The 13,460-nt window shown below is 44.4% G+C and overlaps 1 protein-coding gene across 1 annotated transcript in view; it reads right to left on the bottom strand.

Moving 5' to 3' along the window:
- The window catches only part of Jam3 (junctional adhesion molecule 3), a 56,743-nt gene extending 50,511 nt beyond the window's left edge, over nucleotides 1-6,232 (bottom strand). The window contains exon 1 of the mRNA XM_041657040.1: nucleotides 6,126-6,232. Within this exon, the coding sequence (XP_041512974.1) occupies nucleotides 6,126-6,201 (76 nt within the window). The 5' untranslated portion in view covers nucleotides 6,202-6,232. The remainder of the gene's footprint in view (nucleotides 1-6,125) is intronic.
- Between the last annotated feature and the right edge of the window lie 7,228 nt (nucleotides 6,233-13,460).

The raw sequence follows: 13,460 nt of genomic DNA on the forward strand, positions 1-13,460 counted from the left end.
TGGACAACTGTCTGCTTCCCCTGAAGTCAACCTGCCGTCGTTCCCATTGCCCAAGAGAATCAGCGCCTGGCACAGAGCAGTGCTCAATCAGAGGGTAGCAGCAGCCCAAGCAATGCCCCGGGTGCTTTTGTTTGTTCCTAATGAATGGGGGGCAGGGCAGGTACTCCGAGCGGCTTTCAGTTCCCCTTAACCATTTGTTGAAGCCACAGCTGTTCTGCCCAAACCAATGGCAATTAATCTTTCAAATATGTCGCAAAGAATACATATGCAAACCACTGAACTTCAAGGACATTCCTCCTTCATCCAATTTGGCTGTCAAGAAGAAACTAGAAAAAAGCACAGATTACATGTGTTTAAACAAATTACATTTTCCCTTTACTAATGTCAAATCTAAAATTCCAGAACTGGAGCCGTGAGCTATCAAAACAAACACAACTATTTTTTTATAATTATACAAAAAAAAAAACCTCATTAAAGAAGACTTTGAAAGTAAAGCAGAAACCTCAGACAGAAAGGCACAAGAGCAGTGAAGAGCCAGCCCCAGGCTCCGCTACTTGGAGACGCAGCCCATCAATGTTTTGAACATTTCCCCCCGGTGTTTTACATAACTGCAATCACAAACTGTAGTACTCCTTTAAAGTGCACCATAAGCATCTCTCCACATTTGTCTTCTTAACTTTGCAGCTACGCAGAGTAGACGGCAGAAAATACCACTGCCTTCCTTGACAACTACTAGAGAAAAAAACTGAGGCTTCCCTGACGTTCCTACAGCCACTGAACTAAAATAAGATATCCTAAAAATGCCTAGACACACAAAGTGGTTAAAAATGTTAACTGGCTTTCAAGTGACAAAGACAGACAGGCGAGACTTACTAGAGACGTCTCTGTTCTGGGTCAGTTTCTTTTTTAACATCAGTAATAATATGCCGTGTACTCACACCCGATACCCAAAGCCCAGTGTGAGAGGGCATACAGACATGCTGGCTCTCCCCGGGCTGGGCTTCTTATTCCCTGTGTACCCCTACCATGGAGAATAAATAGCACCTGACATAACACAGACGTTTTAAAATGTGTGTTGGAATGAGATGCTATAGACTAAGATGTTTGTTTATTCAGAGACAGGAAAGATTACTGGGAGCTAAAGTTACCAGACACAACAAACAATGTGTCTGGTAGAATTTGATTTTAACAATAATTGTAGGAACAAGGTGAACCAACAAAGTATTGGGATACTCTACAAGAGACATAAAGAGGCTGCAAAGAAAACTCAGCAGTTAAAAACACTTGCTATTCTTGCAGAGGACCCAGGTTCTAAACCCAGCACCCACAGAAAGTGACTCACAACCACCTGTTAATTCTAATTCTGGGGGACCTGACACCCTCTCCTGGCCTCCCTGGACATCTGCATACATGTCATGTGCATACAGGCAAACAGGCACACATTCATGTAAATAAAGTTATGGGGACTGGAGAGATGATTAAATGGTTAGGAGCACTGTTTATCTTCCAAAAGACCTGGGTTCAATTCCCAAGACCAACCTTCCAGCTCACAGACATCTGTAATTCTGGTCTTGGGGAATCGGTTGCCTTCTTCTGGCCTCCTTAGGCACTACACACACACGGTGCACAAACAAACATGCAGGCAAAACACCCATACATATGTGTGACGGTTTGAATGAGAACAGCCCCCAGCGCTCACGTATTTGAATGTTTGGTTCCCAGTTGGTCTGACTGTTTGGGCGGGATCAGAAGGTGGCCTGGTTGGAGGAAGTGTGCTGGCTTTGAGATTTCAAAAGCCCAAGTTATTCGCGATTAGTTCTCAACTTCTTCTCTCTTTTTCCTCCCTCCTTCTTATGGATTAAAATTAAGTTTTCAGCTACTGCTCCAGGGCCATGCCAACCTGCCTGCTGCCATGCTCCCCCTCAGGATGGTCATGAGCGCTAACCCTCCAGAATGGTGAATCCCAAATTAAATGCTTCTTTTTATCACCTGCCTTGGTCACGGTGTTTTCTCACAGCAAGTGAAAAGAAACTAAGACAACATAAAGTAAAACATTTATTGGAAAAATAAACTTTTAAAAGAAAAAGACAAAAGGGAAGAAGTTTACACAGCCTTAATCGTCCCTGTGGCTTGATTAAAGCAGCCCAGCCCTGCAATCCTGCTGCGCACAGTGGCTGTGGGAACATGCGATACAGAGCACACGATAAATACTATTGAGAGGCAGGAAAACCAAACACCCCAACATGAAGAACCACTGCTTCCCAGGGCATGAGAAAGAGGGCTGCTTCTCAGGACGATTTCTGTGCACCAGGGCGAGCAGCAAAGAGGCAGTCAATGGATGCTTTAGTTCCATACAGTGCATAGTGTCCTTGCTAACCTGAGTGTAAAAGAATGTGCTTACCCAACTTGGTTTCCAGATCTCTTCATACGCCAGTGGAGATATTTGCATATGGTGCTAGAATTCACGGGCACGTGTAAAGATTTCAAATTTGCACTCATCCCTAATGTCATCACACTGAGACCTAATTGGAAACACACCTCAAGAGAGAGAGACTCTGCCATCACTAGGATGCCCCCGGCCGACTGGACTCACACACACATATTTTCTTTTCTTTCACCCCACTTGCGCTCTGGAAGAATTCAAAGGATTTATGAAGAAGGAATTTGTTAATATTGCATCTCTAACAGCTGCTAGCCGGGTGCGCTACAACCACAGCGTCTTCTATTACAACACATAAGCATCTCAGAAAGCAAGCCTGAGCATCTGCTTGCTTTCAGAAAACTGAAACTGTGGACCCCTCGCCGTCCACAGAGCCCAGGAGACGCACCTCTGTGATTCAGAGTTTAACACTGCCGTTATTTAACGGCTAAGATCTCTAGAAGCTACCCATCCAATCCCCTCAGCCTGTAGCATGGCCATAAACTAATCATTCGGAGATGAGCAGCTGATCCAAGTAGTTCATGTTTTGGGACCAGGTGTCCTTTGTTTTTCTTAAAGTACACCCTCATCCTTGACAATGACTCTAGCAATCAGGTAATCAAAAGGACTTAAAAAACAATAAAGGGAGGTAGGGATTTAGCTCAGTGGTAGAGTGCTTGCCCAGCAAACACAAGGCCCTGGGGTCGGTCCTCAGCTCTGAGAAAAAAAAGAAAAAAAATACACATCTTAAAGGGGCTGAGCCTACATCTGAAGCAAAGTGCTTGCCGGGCCCTGAGTTCAATCCCAATCAGCCAATGAACGTAGGTCATTCTAATGCTTCAAGAATCCAAATAAGTGAAAGAATTAGAATATTTGGTTAGAAATCTCTGCATTCCACCCCACAAACTGTCTTCAAGACTACAAACTGTTATGCTAGTTCTAAATGAAGGCCTCTCTCTGGTACATCAAAACTTCTGGAAAGTTAGCCAGACGGTGGTGGCACACGCCTTTAATCCCAGCACACGGGAGGCAGAGACAGGCGGATCTCTTATGAGTTCGAGGCTAGTCTGATCTACAGATTGAATTTCGCGTCAGTCAAGACGACACAGAGAAACCCTGTGTCGGAAAAAGAAAAAAGCAACAACAACAAAGTTCTGGAAAGTTACTGAATTACGCATAATCGCTCAAAAAGGAGATGAGCCATAACATTTGTCAAACTGAATCACACCAGTCATAAAGCCCACAAAGGAATATTCTAGATAGAAACAGCACGGCTTTGAACACTTGTTAATTTTACTTAAGTCATCCATTATAAGATTTCCACTGTCAAATAGAAGAAACAAGTAACCAAAGACCGGATTACCACAGACTAGAGACTTCCAACTTGAAGATGTTTGAAGTACCACAGCAAGCATCAACTCTGCATGCTTATGTTACTGTTTTTCCTGTTTTACACAAAACAGTATCGTACTCTAAAGTTAGCAAAATGAAATGAATTAGTACGTGTTAGGTTGTCGTAATACAGTCCAGCAAAGGATAATCACATAAATATTTACTGCTGTGTCGGAAGCTTTTTTTTTAATTTTTGAAATAGAATCTCACTGTGTAGCCCTGGCATGCCTTGAATTTGCCCTGTAGCCCAGGCTGAACCTGAACAGTGATCCCCCAGCCCCCGCCCCTTAAGTACTGTGATTACAGGAATATGCTATCACATGCAGTTTGGAACTAGTAATTTGTTGTTTCCCAGGGTAACTTGAAACTTACTGTACGTCCCAGGATGGCTTAAAACTCACAGTGATCCTCCTGCCTCAGCCTCCGTAGTGCTGTGGCAAAGAGTCACAGCTGACAGGGGCTAGCATTATGCTAAACATTAAAAAGATAGTTTTCACCTGGGAAGATGGCAGGTTTTAGATTTATTTTCTGTTCACTCATGTGTGAAGGAGGAATTGCATGAGTACAGGTGCCTGGTCCTGACACACATGAGTGTGTCAGATCCCCAGGGCTGGAGTCGCAAGCTGTTTGAGCCACCCAACCTGGATGCTGTGAACAGAACTTGGGTCCTCTGCCAGAATTCACCTTGGTAATCACTGAGCCATCTCTCCAGCCCCAGGAGTACAGCTTTAGGGTATCAGTAAGCTGAAAGCCATATAATGGAAAACCCCTCATTTGAACAAGCAAGCCACAGCTTTCCAAGAGGACTAATGCCATCCTATGCCTTCCTCTTTGCCATCCATCCTAGATCACAAATTCGTATTGTATTTATGCAATGCAAGTGAATCCCATCTCTTTATAGCAAGAAACCCAACGGATTTTACACAAGACAGGACGGGGCGAAACCTGAGACTAAGAGCAGATGACACCCTTCGCATTTTCCGCTTTTACTAGCAAGTCACCAAGTAGAAATCCATCCCTGAGGTCAACTGCCAAATGTATCTCCAGTGAAAACTGCAGACTTTCATGTGAGCAAACCTCCTCAACAATAGGGAGCTGTTCTAGGCTGTGAATAGAACACTGTCAGTGTGACCAGCACAGTGGGAGCTGGACATTCCTGACACTCCTGTCTCCTGGCTAGCCTCTGGTCATCTGTAGCTCCCACCCGCACTTGGTTCTGAAAGAACTTTCAGGCAAACTATCTGGTCACCAGGCACATGCTCATCCTTATCACAGGGGCCTGTTTCCAGCACTCCTGAACCAGACTCCCTCTCTTTACTACAGCCACTCTGACCACCCCACGAGAATAAGCACCAAACACAAAAACGCTTTGTTTTCCTAAGTCTGTCCACCTCCCGCCCCCACTCCCAACAGTGCCAGTGCCTTGGTGTGTTAATTTGTACTTTTTTTGGAAAACATCATGGGCGGCAACAAACCCAAGAAACAAATGATCCAAGGGTTGAAGAGTGAGTGGTACGGGTAGGGTTACCTGTGAGTAAGGAGTGGTGCTTTAAGTAAGTTTGGCACTACTTGTCTGGCATGCAGTCTTGATTTTTTTTTAAAGGCTATATTAAGTAGCCTCTGAAAATGGGTTCAAAAACCTACTTCACAGAACTGTTTTAAGGACTGAGATAACGGATTCAAAGTGCCCTGTGTTATTTATAGGAAGTAAACTTAAGAGCTTCTGCTAAACTGACCAGGGAAATACTCTCTCCCAAGAATTCAGTGGAAAGAAAATGAACAAAACTTTCAAGTTTAGCAGTGTGGCGGGATCAAGATGGCCCAGATGCTATTTGGGGGTAAGGGTCTCTCCTTCACCACTCTGCGACAAAGGTGCTCATCCCTGTGGAGCTCAGCGCAAGGATGGCCGGCCTTGCCCAGTTCAGCTTCTTTGTTGACCCCAACAGCACCCGGGAAGACAGGCCTCTGGAGCTTCCCAAACCGCTCCTAGTCCACGACTTCTGGGCACCACGCCGCCGATGGGGTGTTTTCTCTCAGTAAGTTTTCGAGCTCGTCAGGCAGCTGCCATGGTCCTTCTTGAATCTAGAGGGCCGTGTCCCTGTCCAGGACCAGCCGCATCCACGCGGGTCAGCCCGAGACCCGATCCGACAGCCCGCTAAGCCGCGCCCGCCACGCTCCCGCAGAGGCCACCCCTCAGCGCCTCGGCCGGACCCGAAATCCCGGGCACTGAAGCCGCTATTCCACGGCGGCCCGGGCCGCTCAGTTCCCATCGCCACAGATCCCACTTCCCAGGGGCACAGAAGCATCAACTCACCCCTTAAGAGCAACAGCAGAAAGAAGTCGGGCAGCCTCGCGCAGAGCCGAAGTCCCAGACGCCGGCTCAGCGCCATGTCGAGGGGAATGTGAGGGGCTCAGGCTTGCAGCGGCGAACTGGCCTTGTGCGCATGCGCTCAGACTACTTGGACCCGGCGATCCGCCTCCAGTTACCATAGCGACCACACGGCCCGGTCGAGCCGGCACCATGGTGACCAAAGAAGCTCAAGTCTGGTTGCTATGGATGCAATGATGCTCAAGGCTTGCAAGTGGTACCTTGGTCAATGAACTTAGCAGAAGACGGGTTAAAAAGCGAGTCCGGGAGGGAGGTGGGGTGGATTTATAAAACTGCAGATTATTGGTACAGATCTAAGAAGAATTGCTCTATTAAAGTTTAGGAAATGATAAGGCTGGCGAAATGGCTCAGCGGTTAAGAGCATTTGTTGCTCCTGGAGAAGACCCAGGCTCCATTCCCAGCACCCAAATGATGTCTCACAACAGTTCTAGATCTGATATGGTCTTCTGACCTCTAAGGGCACTAAACATGTATGTGGTGCACGTACACGCATACAGGCATACACATGAAACAAACCATTATCTTTTTTTTCTTTCTTTTTCTTTTTTTTTCTTTTTTTTTTTTTTGTTAACGAGTGTTATTTTACAAATAAAGATGTTGTGGAACCGGACAAGACTCCCAGTAGTGGGAATGGGACACCAACCCAGCCACAAAACCTTCAACCCACACCTGTCCTGACTGCAAGATGTGCTGGGGAATGGTGATTCAGAACTTGTGGAAGTAGCCAACTAATGACTTGTCTAACTTGAGTCCCAAGCTGTGAGAGGAAGCCCACGCCCCTCACTGCCTGGATGACCAGAAGCTTGATGTCTCAGAGACCTAGTATAGAAGCCAACACACAACTGGCAAATTAATCAATGAAATTATTCCTAACAATATTCCTATATACTCATAGATTTGTGCCTAGCCCAATAGTTGTCAGAGAATCAGAAAGGCTTCCTCCGACAGCTGATGGAAGTAGATCAGAGATCAATACCCAAACATAAAGCCAAGCTCAAAGAACCCCTCAGAAGAAGGGGAGGAAGGATTGTAGAAGCCAGAGGGATCAAGGACACCAGGAGAACATAGAACACAGGGAGGGCTCTTAGGGCTCACAGAGAACGAAGTGACAGTCAGGGAGCCTGTATGGGTCTGATCTAGTTTCTCTGCATACATACTGTGGTGGTTTAGCTTGATGTTTTTGTGGGACTCCTAACAGTGGGAGTGGGAGTATCTCCGACTCTTTTGTCTGTCCTCAGGACCCTTTTCCTCCTACTGGATTGCACCTTGCAACCTTGATATGAGGGTTTGTGCCCAGTCTTATTGCATCTTGTTATGCTGTGTTCAGTTGCTATCACTAGGAGGCTTGTTCTTCTCTGAAAGGAAATAGAGGAGCAGTGAATCTGGGAGAGAGAAGAGATTGAGGGGTGCGAGGGTTGGAGGGAGGGAGGCTGTGGTAGGGATGTATTGCATGTGAGAAGAGTAAATAAGAAAAGAAAAATATGTTGACGAGTAATTTTGGAAACTTTAGTGTTTTCACTCTTGCAGAGCCCCCGATTCCATATATAATAAAAGAAGATCAGCCAGGCAGTGGTGGCGCACTCCTTTAACACCAGCAGAGGCAGACAGATCCCTGTGAGTTCAAGGCCAGCCTGTTCTACAGAGTGAGTTCCAGGACAGGCTCCAAAGCTATACAGAGAAACGTTGTCTCAAAAAACCAAAGAAAGCAAGAAAACAAGAAAGAAAGAAAGAAAGAAAGAAAGAAAGAAAGAAAGGAGAAGAAGGAGGAGGAGGAACACAGAACATTAGTGAGCATGCTCAATATATAAACAATAAGCTGCTACAGAAGCTTAATTCATTTCTCTAGTAGAGCTAAAACATAATGGCATACCCAATAGTTTATCCTAAATAATAGAAGGGTAATTCTTGGTGCCGGTGCTGAATTTTTACTCCTTTTTTTCCTTTTTTCTTTTTCTTTAGGATAGAGTTTCATTTATGTAGCTCTGACTGTCCTGAGACAGCTATATAGACCAGGCTGGGTCTTAAACTCACGTAAAACCAACTGCTCTGCTTCCAAGTGTTAGGATTTAAGGTGTGCACCACTATGCCTGGGTTTTCTAATTGGTTTTAAAAGTTTTTGTTTGTTTGTTTTTCAAGATAGGGTTTCTCTGTAGCTTTGGAGTCTTTCCTGGAACTCACTCTTTAGATCAGGCTGGCCTCAAACACACAGAGATCCTCCTGCCTCTGCCTTCCGGGTGCTGGGATTAAAGACATGCGCCACCCCTACCAGGCTATTTTTATTATTTTTAATTATGCGTGTCTGCATGTCGGTGTGTGCAAGTAAGTGTGGATGCTCAGAGAGCACAGAGGTTCAGAGTTACAAATGCTATAAGCCTCCTGGAGTGGGTGCTGAACTGGGGTCCTCTAGAAGAGCAGCAAGTGGCTGCAGAGCCATCTCTTCAGCCCTCTTTTTCACTTTAAAAATGGTTGTTGTTGTTGTTGTTGTTGTTGTTGTGTGTATGTGAGTACGGGAGTGCGTGATAGCAGGGTACTGCCACAGTGTGCTTGTGGAGATGAGAGGACAACTTTGTAAAGGTGCTTTTCCCCTTTCACTTTTATTTGAGGGGAGGGGAATGGGTTGCAAGACAGGGTTTCTCTGTGTAGCTTTGGAGCCTGTCCCAGAACTCACTTTGTAGACCAGTCTGGCTTCGAACTCACAGAGATCCACCGACCTCTGCCTCCTGAGTGCTGGGATTAAAAGCATGTACCAGCACCACCGGGCTCTCCTTCTACTTTTATATGAATTCCAGGGATCAAACTCAAGCTGCCAGGCTTTAGAAGCAAATGCCCACTGATCCATTTTACTAGCCTTGCTCTGAACTCTGAATAGTGGGAAATGGTAAGGGTAGGGAAGAAAAACGCAGCAAGATCTTATAAGCAGACGATGAGAAGGATAAAGATGAACTGGAAATTAGACCCAAAGAGACTGGAGAATCTGAAATGTTGCTTAGTACAATGGAAAAATTTTTGAGAAAAGTTTGTTCCATGTTTAATATAGAAAGAACATTCCTAAGGTTTCAGAAACAACATAGTTAAAATGAAACGCTGAGCCTGTTAGTAAAATGTGCCAGAAATTCCCAGTGACCAATATTAGTATTCAATGAGCAATATTAGTATTCAATGACCAATATTAGTATTCAATGGGCAACATAAGGATATTTCAGGAAATTTGAAAGAAAAAGGTCATTACCAAGCACGTTTCAGCTTTCATCGTATATGATGTTCAGTATACATTTTTTATACATGCTCAAACCTCTACAAATGTGAATTGACTAGTACCCCACAACTCCAGAAAAAAGAAACTAATCTCAAAGATAAGGATGCAATTTTAAAACAACCTGTTTTGATTCTACTTATCTTTTCCTTCTGTCCATATCAGGTCATCATGTATCTAAGTCGGAAGTAAATTGTGTAAGTAGTATTTTTCAATGGTGGCCTCGCTCCCTCCATAAACACAAAACAAAATAGAGTTTCGTGGGATTTTCCTTAAGCCTAATTGGTTTTCTCCTGCTCTCTTTTTTTTCCTCGGGTCACATGCTCAGCCATAGCTACCTAACTGAAGAAAGCGTTCTGATTGCCTGGGGAATATGAGGTGGCGTCTGACTGTGGACAGAGTACCGTTATTTAGATGCCAATGCCTCCTTCTCCTGCTGAATTCCTGTGTTTGCATTATGACATGTTCTTTCTGTTAAATGCCTTTGTGTTTTAGAGTCTCTTTTGAAATTCAGGCAGAGATTACAAAAAATGGCTTCATGAATATTCCATAAAGGGCAGAGGTTCCTGGGTGAGGGGATGGCAGGTGCTTGCTTCATTGTGAAGTACTGACTTTCCTCCACAATGGAGTTCCTGTGCCATTAATGGTGGCTAAAGCATTTTCTTGGAATGGAAATGCAACTAGAGATGCTGCAAGGCAGGGTGACACATTTGCCTGTGATGTGGTTTGTTCTTTCTGGGAGATACTGAACTCGGGTCAGTAAGGAATGAACTCAATGAGGTCAGAAGCAATGTTTTGGAAGCATTTGATAAACAGAACTGGGAGTCTGTGCCTTCACCACAGCGTACTCCATCAGAGTGTGTTTGTTCTAGTATGTGGCATATTAGGGAGAAATGCAGTTACGTTTGTCTTTTTCTTTTTCTTTTTAGACAGGGTTTTTCTCTGTAGTCTTGGCTGTCCCAGAACTCGCTCTGTAGACTGTCTGGCCTGAAACTCAGAGATCCATCTGCTTCTGCCCCCTGAGTACTGAGATTAAAAGTGTGCCCCACCACCACTGGCTGAGAGATAAGTTTCTTTTCTTTCTTTTTTAAAAAAAAACATTTCAAATAATTCTTTATTAATTCTTTGGGAATTTCATATGGTGCACCCCAATCTCATTCCCTTTTAGTTTCCAGCACACCATCATCCCCGAAACTCCTCTCAGGTATCCTGCTGCTGCCCTGAATCATGACGATTTCAAAGTTCATTCTTCAGAACCTCCTACAACGAGTAGGTCATAGATGGGTGAGATGTTTGGGCGGGCTAACCCAAGGTGCCAGGATATGGATCTGGACAGTAGCTGAGCTGTTGGTTTGAGCTACTGGGACTGCTCGGCTTAGGTGAGGGGCAGAGCCAATTCTCCCACACCTGTGGTGAGGGGTAGGGCCCCAAAGATGCATTTCTTTCTTTTTTTAAGATTTATTTATGTATTTTTTTATTATACAGTTCTGCCTGCATATAGGCCTGCAAGCCAGAATAGGGCACCTGATCTCATTACAGGACCTCTGGAATAACAGGCAGTGCTCTTAACCTCTGAGTCATCTCTCTAGCCTGGTGCATTTCTTAAAAGAACTAAAGAAATTAACTCTGGCAAGTGGTGGTGGCACATACCTTTAATCGCAGCGCACGGGAGGCAGAGGCAGGAAAATTTCTGCAAGTTCAAGGCCAGCCTGGTCTACAAAGTGAGTTCCAGGAAAGTCACTGCTGTTACACAGAGAAACCCTGTCTCGGAGAAAAATAAATAAATCTGCATATGCTGAACTTAAAAGTTTTGTAATACTACTATTCAATATAAACACAAAAAGAAAATCAAAAGGCAAAGAGTGGGCTGGCTGTGTGGCTTGCCTCTAAGCAGGACATGGCTGCTTATTTATGTTTATCTAAGGCTGGGATTCCTTACCTATAAAATAGGGCCACCACTACTCATCCCAATGAACTAATTGCCAGAGATTAAACACCTGAAACACGGGTGGAGCGCAATACATATTTACTGTCCAAGCTTCTTCCCTTTCTCACTATCATATTTCTGAGCAGGCAAAATGGCTTTAACATTCTGCCATGACCTTGATAAACAAAGCGCCCTCAGCCTGCAGAGGAGTCAGAGGGAATGAAAAGCAAAGGCGGGCCTCACGTGGACGGTTGCTTTTCCTTATGTTCCTGTTATAACTTGAGAAAGCGACTCAAGGCCTGAAACTTACTACAGAGACAAAGCTGGTCTCAAATTTACAAAGGTTTACCTGCATCTGCCTCCCAAGTGCTACAATCAACGCCATATGCCACAACTTCAGCTGATATTATTAAAAAACAACAACACACAATCTGCTGGGTGGTGGTGGCACATGCCTTTGATCCCAACACTCAGGAGGCAGCCTGGTCTGCAGAGTGAATTTCAGAACAGCCGGGGCTACACAGAGAAACCATGTCTCAAAACACCAAAAAGGAAAAAAACAAAAACAAAAAACCACAATCATAATTTCATTTGCTTCTCTGTCATTAAATCCCTAAATAATCACCTGAAGCCAGCTCTCCCAGCATAAGAGAAGGAAGATTCTTTTCTTTATGTGACTCTCTTCCCCAAAGCATTTGTCTGCTGACTTTCTGGAAGCTTGGTCATATGCTTGTTGCTATGGTTCTCATTCCTTTTCACTCCTTCTTTCTTTGCAATATTTTCCACTAAATTTACCTACACTTTACCCCTACTGTCATCCTCTCATCTTTGTTTTCAAAGCAGTTCTTTCTTTTGCTTCCATAAGGATATCCCTCTCCCACTCATCTTATTCCCTCCACTCAAATAAAATGCGCTGCAGTTCACTTGATTTGCATATTCCTCTGTGGTTCAGTTGAAAAAGGTCACACTGTTGGCAAATTTTTTCAAGTGAACTCCCATGGTGAGGCCTTCAGCAGCAGCTATTAAAAAAAAAAAAATCTTTGGCAGGGGAGCTGACCAAGCCATTCAGTTGATAGAGTACTTGCCCGGCATGCAAGAGGCTTTGGGTTTGATCCCAAGCATTGCATAAACCAGGATCGGTAACACAGTAGGAATAAGATTATTTTTAACTATATAGCCAGGAGTTAAGAATAGTTCATTGCCAGATGATGCTACATGAAACTCCACCTGAAATTTTAAAAACAAAAATAAACCAAACCATTTCATGGCATTCCCAAGTGTAGGTGCTTATGTTTGTGTCTTCATGCATTCATATGTGCCGTGGGTCCCTCTCTTATGCTAGAGCAGAGTTAAAGTATCTGGGGCTCTTTCCTCCCCACTATACATTCAAACACAATACCACTGGGACTGCTGAGTAGCCTCGAGGATAGCTCGTGCTACATTGGAACACAGCCAGGAGCAACTATTGCTCCTGATGCCCAGGGTAGACCCCTCTCCTGTTGCAGTGTCCCTAACCTGTGGCACTTTATGCTATAGTTGTATGCCTCCAATACATGGCAATTGCTTTGTTTACATATTGGAGATATTTTTATCCCAGCCCTCCAATTAGAGGTAATTTTCATTTCACACAAATTGCACCACAGAGTGTTTACTTCCTCGAGGCACCAAAGAGAACCCAGAAGCTGTCACTCTTCCTTTGCTGCAGGCATCTTGTGCCTTCAGTAGAGACCCTGCTAGACCCAACTTGGTGTTTCAGGCCTTTGCAATGAGCAAATTCTTCCAGAGAGTATCAGCTTGCATACTGCCCAGACATTTTCCAGGGATGGGTAGGGAAATTTCTCTGTAGTTGCTATTGCAGAGATTCTGGATATCATGGTCTAGGAATGGAAACAGTGGGGATTTGATTCTATTTCCTGGGTCACCTACATGAGAGAAGTCTCAGGCAGCCAAGTTATTATTCATACCCACAAGTCTTAAGGCAATGAGTAAGGCTTCTAGCCAAGAGTCCGTAGTTTCTCTTTAATTGCATGCTGCTCTAGTCTTTAAAGTTTAGGATTAGAAGGAGTGAATGCAGTCAGGT

Source organism: Microtus oregoni, unplaced genomic scaffold (genome assembly GCF_018167655.1).
Source record: "Microtus oregoni isolate MIOR12 unplaced genomic scaffold, Mior012 000008F_ref0000371, whole genome shotgun sequence".
In the NCBI taxonomy this organism is placed as follows: Eukaryota; Metazoa; Chordata; class Mammalia; order Rodentia; family Cricetidae; genus Microtus; species Microtus oregoni.